Source organism: Dysidea avara, chromosome 7 (genome assembly GCF_963678975.1).
Source record: "Dysidea avara chromosome 7, odDysAvar1.4, whole genome shotgun sequence".
NCBI lineage: Eukaryota > Metazoa > Porifera > Demospongiae > Dictyoceratida > Dysideidae > Dysidea > Dysidea avara.
In genome coordinates this window covers 18,509,526-18,525,492 of record NC_089278.1, presented here as the reverse complement: position 1 = coordinate 18,525,492, position 15,967 = coordinate 18,509,526, and the positions used below count along the sequence as shown (strand labels likewise).

At 37.2% G+C, this 15,967-nt stretch overlaps 1 protein-coding gene across 1 annotated transcript in view; it reads left to right on the top strand.

Annotated features, from left to right (window-relative positions):
* The window catches only part of LOC136259674 (uncharacterized), a 144,433-nt gene that overhangs the window by 114,061 nt on the left and 14,405 nt on the right, over positions 1-15,967 (top strand). The window contains exons 35-43 of the mRNA XM_066053176.1: positions 7-213; positions 5,007-5,156; positions 5,208-5,417; positions 5,921-6,058; positions 7,772-7,978; positions 10,246-10,383; positions 10,437-10,640; positions 14,820-14,957; positions 15,439-15,651. Of these exons, the coding sequence (XP_065909248.1) occupies positions 7-213; positions 5,007-5,156; positions 5,208-5,417; positions 5,921-6,058; positions 7,772-7,978; positions 10,246-10,383; positions 10,437-10,640; positions 14,820-14,957; positions 15,439-15,651 (1,605 nt within the window). The remainder of the gene's footprint in view (positions 1-6; positions 214-5,006; positions 5,157-5,207; positions 5,418-5,920; positions 6,059-7,771; positions 7,979-10,245; positions 10,384-10,436; positions 10,641-14,819; positions 14,958-15,438; positions 15,652-15,967) is intronic.

The window sequence follows — 15,967 nt, the reverse complement described above, 5'->3', positions numbered from 1 at the left end:
TTACAGGAGGAGGTGTTGATTATGATTCTGGACCATTTACTGTCACATTTCCTGTTGGAGTGACCAGTATTCCATTTAATATTCCAATCAATAATGATAATATATTGGAAGTTGATGAAGACTTTACTCTTACTATCATGCGTAGCACATTACCCAGTGGTGTCACTCGTGGTAGTATTGGTCAAGCTATAGTTACTATAGTGGACGATGATGGTGAGAATTTTATGTACACACTATATCAAAATCATAATGTTACCCAAACATCTGATCTCATATGGTAACCAAGGAAATTTTATTTGTTTCCTTTCCCTCTGTACTGAAAACCAGGTGTGAACACAAGGAAATCATTGATTTCAGTTATACTTGAATGTTTTATTAGAGCATATGACTGCTCTATTAGAGTATCTCAACCAAGGACTATACGCCTTGTGAAACAAATGCGGAAGGATCCAACCCCTTCATTGTTGTATTCATGTGCACAGTATTACATTTACCTTGATATTTGGCCTCCATCTATCATTAAAAATATGACACAGTGTGGGAAAGCTGGTCTTATCGCCTATTTAAAAGTATTGGAGAAATGCCAGTTTTGAGTATTGCTGTGTTGTAGCTCACCAATGGTTGAAGCTAGATGTACCAAATTTTCACATGTTTTACACCAATTCCTTGCCCTCCAGAGCATCTACTGTACAAGGCCAACAGCTAAGTTTCCTACCATTTTAGATAGTTTTTACCTTGATTTTGACTGTATTAGACAATCTCCACAAAAGAGGTGGGTGATGGGGGCCGGAGGAGTGTACGAGGCTGTTTTTAAAAGGTAAAAAGAAAGGTTTATGGATAAATTAGGCCAATTTATGGGTCATTCAGGTCTCAAAACTGGCTAAAAGGTACAGACATTTGTGACCAAATTTGGGAAAACTGTCCATCTATGCACAATTGTACAATTGTACTTTTGTATTTAAATAAAAAAATGCAAGCTCTAGAAAAAAAATGCAAGTTTTTGTTTCCTTACTGGCTAGTGGATTAACACTCCAATGGATAAAGGCATCATCATGTTTGCTTGTTCACAGGGAGTTCAAAAATCCTTGTTAATTTCCATACATGGGAGGGTTTCTGAGTTACAGACATTTGTTTACGTTGCAGTGATGAAAGAATCTACTGATGATCTTTCTTCAGTGAATTTGTTTTCTTTCTCAAACAGAAAAGCTTATCTTGAGAAAAACTATACCTTGGTGGATTCACAAATTCATGGAGACCACAAATTAGCCAAGTTCAACTCTGTATGCCATTGTATCAATAAGTTATTATGGCTTATGTAAGTACCTGTAGATTATTTTCTTGATGGTTTCTGTACATATCAATTCATTTGCTTGTCTGGCTGTCTAATGCTGTATTTCCCACACTGTTTGACTTATGAAGCTGAAACTTAGCCAGTCCATTCTTCTGTTCCTATAGACAACAAAGAACCAACAAAACAATGCATGGATGCAGATAGTTTTCTAAAATTAGGTCACATCTACAGCACAGGTCTTTATTCAATACCATAGAGATGTACAGCTACACATAGCCATCCTCAGGCTAACCAGAACTCCATTAAGGTTCCAGATTGCTCATAAAAATCACCATTGTGCTTGGAAAAAGCAGACCACCCAAGTCTAGATGATTTTGATTGTTAGTCAATTCATGTATCTTTGTGTTCTTGGTGAAAATTAAATCTGCTGTCATGGGATACCAGACCCAGTCACAAATGGTACATTTATATGATCTAAAAACAAATAATTAAAAGTGCAGCTACCTAAGAATTGATGTGGGCAGTGATGGGAAACAAAGAATAAATTAATGATGGCAGCCTAGTAGCATAAGAGACTTTAAGTCATAGTGCAACTAGGGTGTTTGTATCAGTGCTCCTCTCATTGTTTTCACCACTTGGCTATGGTAAAATATCTTATGAAATACAGCAAAATTGCAGTAATGTTCACATATTCAGTCTTGTGTCTATTTCTTTGAATGATAATATAAAGTATACAGAGGGGCTGGATATGTTCTGATTAATTGGACTTAATTTGAGTGCTTTCTTTATTTTGATTTCAAAATTGAATACCATGTTTCCTCATGATTTTATGTTCACTTATGTGGCTTCTTAGAGCACCTTTTCATTCCTCAGAATACTCTAAATTTAAAGTTATGGGGTTGAAAGAAACAATAGTAGTAAAGGATAGAATAAAGCCTACAAACAATAAAATCCAAATAATATACTGCAAACTTATTTTGAGACCAGTCATATACTGTCCTGGACTCCAAAGGCTAAAAACTGGTTAGCAAAATTTCAGTGGTTTACTTTACCACCCTAGAAGCACTTTAAGGGGCAAAAAGTACGTTTAAGGAACAGTCTCAGTGTATCTAAAGTCAATATAGCTTTAAACCTACATAATATATATGCCCTAATATTGAAATTTCCCACATCCAATTTTTCGTCTGCCTGCCAGCTTGCCAGCCTGACCATGGTTCCAAGGCTAGAAGCTAAACGACACATTGTATGACCACCAGTTTTTGCCACAATAACAAACTCACCAGTGGCATGTGCCTTTTGGGTTTCCGATGAGTGCTTGCCCTCTGTGCCTTGTGTTTCCTTTAATCTTCAATTTCTTCTTTTTCATGCTAGGAAATCATATTGAGGCATTAATTTCCATATCAACACTTAGATGCCACAAATTTATTTATAAAGTGCTCACACCGATATATTACCGGTAGACAGTTGGTAGACACTGTACCTGCACGATAACAAACTAGCTGGACCAATAATGATCAAGCGACGTGCCCTATTATGATCTAGTACAGCTGGACCAATAATGATCAAGGGACGTGTCTCTTAATGATCTAGCCAGCTGTACCATAGATAATTAATGAGAATTGTTAATTATCTATGGTCGTACCTATAATAGCAATTGAGAATACACGCTTTTTGTTGGTAGCATGGTGAAAAACAAGGCATGTCATGACCACACTCCTTAAATGTTGCACGTAGTCCAGTTGGATGAGGTCCACTCGAGATACTCTAATAAAGCAGTCACCTTAATACAACAGCCATATTCAATATTCAATATTCTAATAAAACAGTCACATGTTTATATCATAGTTGTATAGCTACAACAAAAACTAAAAAATAAAGTAGGGATCTAAGTGATAAAAAGTAGTGAAACAAGAGATGAATGATGGTATTATAACATATGTAGCTCTGTGGGAAAATCCCCACCTTTGGCATTGAACAAAATGCAATTGTTATAACATGCCAATGTAGGGATTTTTTCACAGAGCTATGCTGTATTACCATCATTCATCTCTTGTTTTACTACCTTTTATTTCTTGGATCCTAACTTCATTTTTAAATTAATAATTTTTAAATGTACTAGTATAGCATAAAGCCAATTCTGATAGACATTAATTTTAGAGGATGAAATTTTTGAAAATAGCTGTATGCAACTGTGAAATCTGTAGAAATTACATCTCTTGAAAGTTTGTATGTGTAAGGTAGCTGAAAATGAGATCTTGAAGTCCCATATGTTAAAGAGATCACTCTAAAACCATACAGAACAGTGTAGTTTATGACATCAGTGATTTATGTATTTTGAGCTGCAAACAAGTGATGCAACATAGGCTTTATACAAGACTTTGCCACATTTTGGTCTTTTTCTATATGTAGCAGCTGCACAGGTACCAACTGTAATTGAATTAAAGAAAATTCAACAGCAATGTTCAGGGTCTATGTGATTTAGCAGCCTTCACTTTGTCCCTCTCTTACATACTCAGGTCACCAAATATTACATTGATACTTTACCACCATTGCTGTCTTTTAGTTATTCTGATGCTGCATTTATGCATATATTAGAAAAAGGCTATTTTCCATTAGTAATTATTTATATAACTACCAGAATAAATGAAACACTTGTATAGCAATTTGTACCTTCCACTGTTGGGATACATAATATTAACAACTTGAATGATACATAAAGTCACATAATGGACATAATGTAATGGACATAGTGTACTGTTACTACTATAATGTCTCATTTCAGTTTATCTAAACCACTGGTGATGTATTGCAGTGTTGCTACCTTTCATTTATAGAAGCTTTTGCTCAAATCATTTATAGGCTAATTCTATGTCATTTAAATACATACAGTATTATACTGTATAGTAGGTATCCTCTCAAAAATCAAGAGTGCCCTTCAAAATGCTGCCACAAAAAGCCATCGTAGTAACATTAGTTAATTACTATTATGGAAAAGTTTTAGTGGATATGGGCATATTGGTTTACTGCATGAAACAGCCCAAAACATCCCTAGCAAGTTGCTACAGAATTTGGATTTTCTGACTGACTGACAGACAGACAGACTGACTGATTGACTGACTGACTGACTGACTGACTGACTGACTGACTGACTGACTGACTGACTGACTGACTGACTGACTGACTGACTGACTGACTGACTGACTGACTGACTGACTGACTGACTGACTGACTGACTGACTGACTGACTGACTGACTGACTGACTGACTGACTGACTGACTGACTGACTGACTGACTGACTGACTGACTGACCGACTGACTGACTACTGATACTTTTACTCACTCAATAAAGTTATGGGTTTGTTGCACAAAGATGACGAGCAGCATAATTAAAAAAAGAAAGATAGGCAGACACTCATCGGAACCCCAAAAAGCACATTCCAAATGTGAGTTAGACAATGTGGTGTAAAATGATGGCTGTACAATGCATCATTTAGGCTCTAGCCTAAGACTGTCAGACAAAATTTTTGGTTTTGACATAAAATTTATATATTTTGTGCTTCTAAATAAACATTGCAAAAGCTTACATCAAATAGTTTTGTTTAGTTTGTAAGGTTGGTTTTTGGTGGAGCTTTTCAGCAGGAAATTACAAACCATTGCTGTCCCTACTATAGTACTGTATGATATCTTCATGTTTACTGCTTTATCACTGTGCAGTGTTAATGGTGCAATTTTCTCAAAATGATTTCATTGGCTCTGAGTCATCTGGTATTGTTCCTGTAACTTTACTGTTGAGAGGAGGTACATCAGACAGTGACATTAGTGTGATTGTGATACCATCTGACCAATCACCATTATCTGCTGAGGGTAAGAGACGTGTGTCCTAGACTGACTAGTTAGTTAGTGTTGACTGATCAGGTAATGGAGTGGACTACACTTCTACTCCTATCACTGCCACTTTCACTGCCGGGACTACTAGTACTACAGTTGATGTACCAGTGACTATGGATGATATTGCAGAAGGATCAGAAACGTTTGATCTTGATGTCACCATACCACCAGCATTAAGTGGAGATGTAGTTCCAGCAGGTGTTACTAGAGCAGTTGGCAACATTACTGATATTTCCAGTAAGACAGATTCATGCACTCAATTCTCTACTATGTTTATTGCATAATGTATGCGCTTTATTGTTTACTGGAATAACATGTTAATATTGCATCATAAACTTAAATGACTTCATGGTGTAAATGATGCTGTCCCTTTAAATGTAAAATTTTTATAACAATAACCTTTACAGTAGTTAGTAATACCTGCTTTGTCAGATTGTCTGTGAAGTACGTAGTCTTTGATTTGAATACCCTACTGATCAGAACAACCAAGTCTTCCATTTTGCAATGTTTTCAAAAAATTTAGCTAAATAAGCAATTATTATTTTATTTGATGGACAGAAACTGTAAGGCACAATAGACCTACATATCAGTTCCTATCAATCCAACTATTACCATCTAAAAAGCAGTAAATTGTTTCAGCGCGTTAAGCAGCACAATTATCTTTTTTTAGATATGACTGTAAAGTTTTTAAGCACAATCTCCTGAAGGTGCTATTGAGTTTACTATTTTCCTTACTACAGTTGTCTTCATTTGCTTTGAGCAGTCAGTGCAGAGTCATCCTGAAGAAACCAGTTTAGCAACAGTTGTACTGAATATCACTAACCCACTATCATTTGATTTTGCTGTGAGAGTGAACACTGTTGATGGCACGGCTGCTGGTGAGTAACTAAGTATTTGTGACCAGATCTGTTAAGAATCCCACATGTTTGAGCAAGCTTAACTTAACAGTAGAATGCATTAAGGCCATTAAAAAAAAGTGTGAATGAAAATCTTAAGATCTCTTATTAAAAGTTTGTGCAAGCAGTTATAGGCCTAAAAGCAAAGGGAAGGAAATGGAATTCATTCACTATATTTTAGAAAGGCTTTAGTGCCTGCACCTGTAAAGATAGAGATACTCTAATAGAGCAGTCATATACTCTAATTAAACAGTCAAGTTTAGCTGAAATACTTTATATTTTATGTTTTGACCTGCAGGGTCACTAGTAGAAAGAAAATAGTTCATGAAAGCATATGAATAATTTGGTATGGCCTTTATACAGAGTAAAACTTCAATATGTGTGAATTATTTAAAACTTCCATAAATTCTTTGAGCACCTGTTTCCAACAAAGAAAGGTGTTAACGGCAAAATCTTAATGTCATTGTGTCTAGAGCAGTTTGAAAATGTTGTCAGTGCTTTTAAGGAGATGCAAAGTATGTATGTCAAGTGTTAGTGCAGTTCACCATTATTGTTTTCTCTTACCCAGCAATGTGAATTAACCAGTGTATGGAAAATGTTGTGGTTTAAGTTACAGGCCCATAGCCAGGGGGGTTCGGGGGGTTCTGAAGAACCGCCCTCTTGGAAAAAAGGTCCACAATTTCAGTAAAAAGGTCCACTATTTTAGCAAAAAGGTCCACAATTTTAGTATACAAGTCCAAATTTTCAGTAGCAAAAGTCCATTAGTTACAGTTTACTAGATACCACTAATAAGAAGCTAAATTAAGTGCTCCGAGTAACTAACTCAGTGTTTGTATTAAATGCAATACAAGATCGAGATACTCTAATAGAACAGTCACAATTACATTTTCTTTTAAAAGCTACTTAATTTACATGTAGATTGTCTAAACTGAGCTTTCAGTAAAATATAAGATTATGGTGGACAAGCCCCTCCATGCAGAGCCCACGAATAGCATCCATGCTTCAACTCCATGCAATGTGTAAATTTCATTGTTTAAGACACCCTTTGTTCTGCTCCACTGCCCCTGTTGATCATGGGAGAGTGCTCAATCTTTCCCATTGTTATCACTGTAACATTCCATTATATTATATTAGACACATGCATGTGCAGATGGTATAATTACAGTTAGTCTGTAGCAGTACAGATATTTTTCCAGATATCATCCATACAGCTGGTCTTCAACTTGCCTAAAAACTGTTATTTTTATTGCCTGAAATGCCACTAAATTCAACCTTTTAGCATTTATTTTCAAAAAATTTCCTAGGGGGCATGCCCCCAGACCCCCCTAGTTTCAGCATGCCTCACATGCTGGGTGTGCACGCCATAATATAATCTGAATCATGTCATATAAAAAGGTCCACTTTTTTTTCTAAAAGAACCTACCCAGACAAAAGTCTGGCTACGGCCCTGAGTTAGATCTCTGTGTATTACCTGATACATAAGTTATGATCATTTTGTTAATGCCTATAGTTTTTATTTACTGTACAGCATTGTAACTTTTGGGCTTCTATGGCTGAAACTTTATTCAACCATTTTTTGGCTATCTAGATAAAGGAAATACAAATATAATAATCTAGAAGTGCATTTTAAAATGTGAAAACATGTAAGGTTCTTGCAAATCCGGTCACTAACATGTTGTTACCATTGTGTTGTAGGAGGTGGTATAGATTATGATTCTGGACCATACACAGCCACGTTTCCTGCTGGGGTTACAAGAGTTTCATTCAATGTTTCAATAAATGATGATAATATATTTGAACATAGTGAAACACTTACTCTCATAATTGATGTATCCTTACTGCCTAGTAGAGTTATGGCAGTACCAATGTGTCGTCTCAGCGTAACAATTGTGGATAATGACTGTGAGTTATCAGAAATGCTCTATGATATGTACAATATAATTATATAGGTGCAGAATAAAACTCATTCTCTTTTTTGAAATACTCAAAGTGCAATCAACTCTTGTAGTTTATTGAAATGTATGTAATAGTACACCATGGCTGCATCCATAGCTCAGGTGTATATGTTAGCAAATCCCGAGCAGTTGTGACATATACCACTTGACACAAAGATTACAATTATGCAATATAATGTTTGATCGTTACATCAAATATTTTTGTGTGTTTTTGTGATACAGTAAAACCTGTGTTAATAGTCATCTGAATCAAGTGGTCATTTTTGCATAGTGGCCATGCTCAGGTGGTCTCAAATATTTCCCATACAGATATATGCATTATGGTCTGTATTAAGCAGTCGCCTGTCCAATGCGCATATCAGCCAGCTAAGAATCCACCCGTAAACACTGTATACATAATTCAACTCTCATATTGTGGTCGTTGCCTGATAACAGTTAGTGGCTTTTTTAGCCAAAATCTGGCACCATTTCAAAATTATTACACTTCTTACCTTTCAGTGATTACTATATAATCTTTCTGGCTTCATTGCTAAAAAGAATTAAATACATTCATAACAAGCTGACCTTGCTGATACTTGTAATGGTGTCTTATGGTTGGCATACTCTTAATAGTAATTGCCTACTTGCGTATGGCTACTAAAATGCTGCTGGCCACCTTATGCAGATTTTTCTCTATAAAAACTACCTTTATATAATGGCCAAAACTTTCTGGACCAAAAGTCACCATTTCACACAGGTTCAACTGTATTACCATTTCTATATGAAGAATGGATAGCAAGTATTGCTTGTACATATTCTTAACCAACTAACAATTTAAAAAAGAACTTATGCAAATTAACAGTGAGTTTAGCATCCAGGATAATCATACAGTATGGTAGTACTGTACATTAGGGAACATGGAGATTTGGGTTTTTCTGGCCTAAAAGAATCACCTAAAAAGCAGCTTCACAAGACCATCGTGATGCCTTAGCAGTACTGACTAAGTATAACCAAGCCCAAAAGTGCCTTCAATACAACCCTAAATGCTAACAATAGAATGGTACAAAAAGATTTTTTAAATTTATTCAATGGAATTTTCTACTGACTGACTACCTGCTTGCATGCGTATGTACCTGCCTGCCTGCCTGCCTCTCTGCCTGCCTGTCTACCTGCCTGCCTGCCTGCCTGCCTGCCTGCGTGCGTGCGTGCGTGCCTGCCTGCCTGCCTGCCTGCGTGCGTGCGTGCCTGCCTACCTGCCTGCATGCGTGCCTGCCTGCCTGCCTACCTGCCTGCATGTGTGCCTGCCTACCTGCTTGCATGCCTGCTTGCCTGATGTCTTCAGACAAGCATAACTTGATAATGGCTAAAGCTATATACAGGCTTGATTTTTTAAACTGTTCGATGTCACTTCAGCCCAACAGGTGCCTTTTTGCATACTGCAGTATGTACAATGTACACATCATGGACTTACCTTTGTTGCAAGATAGTTTCCAGGCTATGTTTGTAACAGGAATCATCCATATTTTCCATAGAGAGCAGTGACGCTTCTCCTACTTTTCTTTGCTTGTATGTAATGGGCTGAACATGGTTGAAAGCAAAGTGTAATGGCAACTTCGCTTTCGAGTCAATAATTGATAAATGGGTGCACAGATCATCCATATTTTTGCACTGACTGGATTGATTTCAGAGGTGCTTCTCCTACTGTTCTTCATTTGTAGCGCTGTGTAACAGGCTGAGCATAGCTGAAAGCAAAGTATAATACCCACTTCACTTTCCAGTAGGTAATTGATAATTGGGGCATGCGTTTAGATGAAAATGTTAATTTAACTCGGGTGCTGTTCTTTCTTATGATGCGGTATGTGTGGGTTCACCAGTCATAATAATGTTACAAAAAGTAAACAAACAATTATAAGGAAACATTAGGAACTTTAAGTACGATTCGGAATCATAGAAAAACGTATGGAAACAAGGGAGGTTGCCTATACACCTACAGATATACTAGTGGACATTTAATCCGTACTTCAGTCTTGGTATAGACTGAATTAGGGATTAAATGCCCACTAGTATATCTGTATGTAGGTGTATGTGATCTCCCTTGTTTCCCTACTTTGTTTTTCTATGATCCCTACTTGAATTTAAAATTCCTAATTTTTCCTTATACTTAAATGTCAAAGTGTATTATTTGCACACCAATTCAGTGTAATCCCATTGTGCATATATTTATTGTTACCGTAGCTCCTAACATCATTTTCAGCAAGTCAAAATACAGTATTGATGAAGATGCTGGACCAGCACAACCTGTACTAGTCCTCAGTAACCCACCATCAACTAATATTACTGTACAAGTTGGAAGTAATGACATTATTGCAACTGGTGAGTAGACCAACATCACCTTTAACAACATGTTAACAGTGAGAATATTACAGGAGGTGTTGATTATGATTCTGGACCATACACTGTCACATTCACTGCTAAACAAACCAGTGCTTCATTTAGCATTGCTGTAGTTAATGATGATGTACTGGAAACTAATGAGGATTTTACTCTCATTATTGTCACATCCTCACTACCTGATGGTGTCACTCGTGGTAATCCTCATAGAGCTGCAGTGAACATACTGAATGATGACTGTAAGTGAATCAAGGGAATGTGCTATAGTTAAAATGATGATATCAAACAGTACAGTAGTACTGTTTAAGTAGGGATTGCATCAAATGTGACATGCGCCACCTGAAATGCTGCCTTTAAAAATCATCCTAGAGACATCTTACGTCACAAAAATCACCTTTACGGAATAATATCAATCCATCTAACATGAAATACAGTATTAAAAACAAGAAAAAACTTACCGGTGACCAGATCTTTTTTTTTTTAAATTCCAAAACTTGAAATTTTGTCTCACTCACTCACTCACTCACTCACTCACTCACTCACTCACTCACTCACTCACTCACTCACTCACTCACTCACTCACTCACTCACTCACTCACTCACTCACTCACTCACTCACTCACTCACTCACTGACCACAGTTGCAAGCCTAGAGCCCAAACAAAGCAGCGCATTGTCACCATTTTATGCCACAACAACAAACTCACCGGTGGGATGTGCCTTTTAAGGTTCCAACGAGTGTACGCCCTGTGCACCTTATCTTTTATCTTCAATGAGGTTGGTTGTCTTCTTCAAGCATCAAAACCATACTGAGACATTTATTTTCCGTATCAACACTTTTATGTAGACACCAGAAAATTATTTCAGAAAACGCTTATGCTGCTGAAAGAGCGGGCACTTATAATTTCAAGTGTTGCACATGAAACATTAAGGCTGCTGAGTTGTCACTTCAATTTTGCCAATGCCTCAACAAAGTGATCTGTTACTTAATAGACAGACTGATACTCGATGGCTTGTTCCTCTGAACACACTGACTCAGCCACTCAGTGCCAGTGCCACTCAGTGCCAGACAGCAAGATCAGCGAGTGATTCATGTGATGGGATAGTACTCGAGTGAAAATTGTATTACTTCATCCTGTTAGTCTAGACTAAGCTCTAGACAACTGAAAGGGCCTGTATGTTCGAACAACTTTCGGCTGGGGTGAGTAGAATGCGAACCATCGTACTGAGACAGGTCATAGATCTGAGTGCTACTACTACAGGAAAGCTATGCACACTACTACAGGCCTATGTAATAATGTACTTCCAATTTTGGCATGGTACGTACTTTAATAAGCTGTAACTAGCTTGCTGTGCTACAACAAAAAACTAAACAAACTAAAAAGTAGTGAAATAAGAGATGAATGATGGTATTACAGCATAGCTCGATGGGAAAGTCCCTACTTTGGCACATTAGCTATATAATTTCGCTCAATGCCATAGTAGGGACTTTCCCACTGAGCTATGCTGTAATATCATAATTTATCTCTGTTTCACTACTTTTTATTGCATAGATCCCTACTTCATTTTTATTATTAAATGCTAGTTGTTGTTATTATATGCATGAGACTGATGTGGAGCAGTGGTCAAGTGTATAGTAATGAGATATGTGACTTTCTCAGCAAAAACCCGACTTGTTTGCACAAGCATGTGTATTGAGAAAAACGAAATTTAAAAATAGTTCGTAAAATTACACATGCTACAAAGATAAATACATGTAAGTTTTTATCTGGCCAATAATCAAAGAAGGAAGACTCAATCAATTACAACTATATACCATCTTATTTGCCTGCTCATCGATAGTTTGAAAATCTTTGTTTTGTTTCTGTAGCTCCAATGATACTGTATGCTTGTCACGTCCATTTGTTTATGATGCAGTAAATGTAAATGATCGTTTCTTCTATCAAACCTTCTTCATATCCATATGCACAGGTGATTACAGGGCTAACACTATACAGTACAGCTCACAGGAAATGTCGCATGCACATGCACGACATTTCTACATGATGGTTTCTTTGTAGCTGAACTCTCTACATGATGGTTTCTTTGTAGCTGAACTATCTGCAAGGTAACTTCTTCTAGCTGAACTCTCTACATGGTGGTTTGTTTGTAGCTGAAATCTCTACAAGGTGACTTCTTCTAGCTGATCTTTCTACAGGTTCACTAGTTTATAGCTGAACTCTCTACATGATGGTTTCTTTGTAACTGAACTCTCTACAAGGTGACTTCTTCTAGCTGATTTTTCTACAGGGTGATTTGTTTGTAGCTGAACTCTCTACAAGGAAACTTCTTCTAGCTGATCTCTCTACAGGGAGATTTGTTTGTAGCTGAACTCTATACAGGTGATTTGTTTGCAGCTGAGCTCTTTACAGAATGGTTTCTTTGTAGCTGAACTCTCTACAAGGTAACTTCTTGAAGCTGATGTCTCTACAGGGTCACTAGTTTGTAGCTGAATTCTCTACATGGTGGTTTCTTTGTAACTGAACTCTCTACAAGGTAACTCCCTCTAGCTGATCTTTCTACAGGGTGATTTGTTTGTAGCTGAATTCTGTACAGGTGATTTGTTTGCAGCTGAGCTCTTTACAGAATGATTTCTTTGTAGCTGAACTCTCTACAAGGTAAATTCTTCTAGCTTATCTTTCTACAGGGTGATTTGTTTGTAGCTGAATTATCTACAAGATAACTTCTTCTAGCTGATCTCTTTACAGGGTTATTTGTTGGTAGCTGAATTCTGTATATAGGTGATTTGTTTGCAGCTGAGCTCTTTACAGAATGGTTTCTTTGTAGCTGAACTCTCTACAAGGTAACTTCTTCTAGCTGATCTCTCTACAGGGAAATTTGTTTGTAGCTGAACTCTCTACAGGTGATTTGTTTGCAGCTGAACTCTCTACATGATGGTTTCTTTTTAGCTGAACTCTCTACAAGGTAACTTCTTCTAGCTGATTTCTCTACAGGGAGATTTGTTTGTAGCTGATCTCTCTACATGATGGTTTCTTTGTAGCTGAACTCTCTGCAAGGTAACTTCTTCTATTGATCTCTCTACAGGGTGATTTGTTTGTAGCTGAACTCTACAAGGTGATTTCTTCTAGCTGAACTATCTCTTTCCATAGTTGCATGAACTCCCTACTTCTAGCTGATCTCTCTACAGGGTGAATTGTTTGTAGCTGATCTCTCTACAGGGTGACTTGTTTGTAGCTGATCTCCATACAGGTTACTTGTTTCTAGCTGATTTCTTGAATTCTCTTCAGGGTGACTGCTCTATTAGGGTGACTTCTCTATTAGGATGACTGCTCTATTAGAGTATCTCAATCTCGCACTTGCTGCACCAAGTTGGATTTTGTGTTATAACTCCGTGGCTTTAAGTCTGATTCTTCTACACCATTGAAGAGCCTTTCTAAGATGATTACTCCATCTGTACAGCAATTTTCAAAGCATTAGCCCAAGCGATTTATCTGGTAGACGTGGCAAACAGTCGTTTTTTTTATTAGCTAATCTCGATTGCATAATTTTTGCACACTGTTGGTTTTTTCATTGTATCTTCCTGGTTTTTAGCTTGATTCCTTTCAAACCACAAAAGGTTTGAGGTTTAATAGTTAATCTATTCACCCACCGGTTTTCAGCTTCTTCCCATACGCGGTTTACCCTGTAGGTGTGACAACATATTGGTATTATTTTTTGTGAATAATCGCTCATAACTCTTTGCCTGTTTATCGTATTCCAACCAAAGTTGGTGCTGAGATGCGCAGTTATACCCCCCCCCCCCCCCCCCCCCTTCTGTGTGCCAAATTTAAAGGCAATCGGATATAGTGTTCACGTTTTATAGCAGTTTTTTTTTAAGTGTGCGAAAAGAGGAAGAAAAATAAGAAGAAAAAACGAAGAAACTAAGCCAATTTTTGAAGTCGCATATCTTGGGAACGCTTGAAGCGATTTCACTGAAATTTGGAATGTAGAGTGCTGAAGTTGGAGGGAGTGTCCACAGCAAAAATCTTCTTGTTTCATCAAGGCTGCACAGAGCTATGGAGGTGCGAAAATTCTGTGTTCGTTCTTCCTGTCAATATACTCACGGGTGTTGCGCGCCGGCTTCTTGGGCCGCATGACACACTACCGTGTGTCTTAATATATATATAGATATACATCAATAGTTTTCCAAACTGAGTTGGAGGCTCTAGTGGTATGCTCCATCCATAATCATTGATAGTAGTAAAGCTGTCATTGTGATTATGTGTGAGTATGCAACTCACAGTGAGTAAGTGCAATGTTGGTTTTGAGCAATAGTGACACAGCAATGGTTCAGCAAATAAGTGAAATTTTAGAATGTTACATACTGTACCACCACAATGTGTACCACCACAATGTGTACTTCTTTTGTTACTCTTGTAGCTATTACTGTCACCTTCAGTCAGTCAACATACAGTTTTACTGAAGATGATGGACCAGCACAACCTGTACTAGTTCTCAGTAACCCATCATCGACTAATATTACTGTACACGTTAGAGATACTCAGAATACTGCCACTGGTAAGTGAAGTGATGTTATTACAATGAGCCTTACTCACAATTATGTCACAGTGTAAAAATAGTGCGATAGTGTAGGGATTTCATACAGAGAACTTTTGGGAGGGGTAGCATTTTGTTATGACTGCATTTACACAAGAGCAAAGATAAGGCATATATACTGGTTTTGGTATTGGTCTGGTTTTGCCAGATGGGCTTATTTTGCATTGCCACAACATGTGTATTAGCCTCTTACCTTCATTATCCAATGGTTCTATGTTGTGAAAGCTTCAAAATTAAAATAATTAAACAAAGTAATTAAAAAATCAAAGCTTAAAAAAATTAAAAATAAAGTTCATTTCAATTGCTACATGATGAAGTCCCCACACTATCACAACCATTTTTTTCATTATGACATCACATTTCATAAATGTGGATAAGGTCCATATGCTAATACACCTTGTGGTATTAGTAGTAGTAGTAGTAGTAGTAAATACTATTACAGGAGGAGGTGTTGATTATGATTCTGGACCATATACTGTCAGATTCAGTGCTGGACAGACCACCAGTGATTCATTTAACATTGCATTAAATGCAGATGGTCTGCAGGAAGGAAATGAAAATTTCAATCTGGTTATTGTACTCGCATCACTACCAGCTAATGTAACTCGTGGGACAACCAATAGCCAGGCTACAGTAACTATTGTGGATGATGAATGTAAGGGCCAACAGATCAGTTACAGATGTCTATACATAAGTACTTTAGGAAAGGGCAACTGAGGAAATTGTTGGAATAGGGTGTAATAACTTTTGCACAAGCCATACAGACAAGCATTGTGGATATGGCACAATACATAACTGGATTTACAGTTGACCATGAAGCAAATATGTCTTCCAATTAGTACAAGATTGCAGCAATGCACCATATATACATAGCAACACAACATGATAGCAGCAACCAATGAATGAACATACAAGTTAAATTTAGTGTAACTGAATTGGTTGGCTGTACACAGATAATTAGCACTTCATCC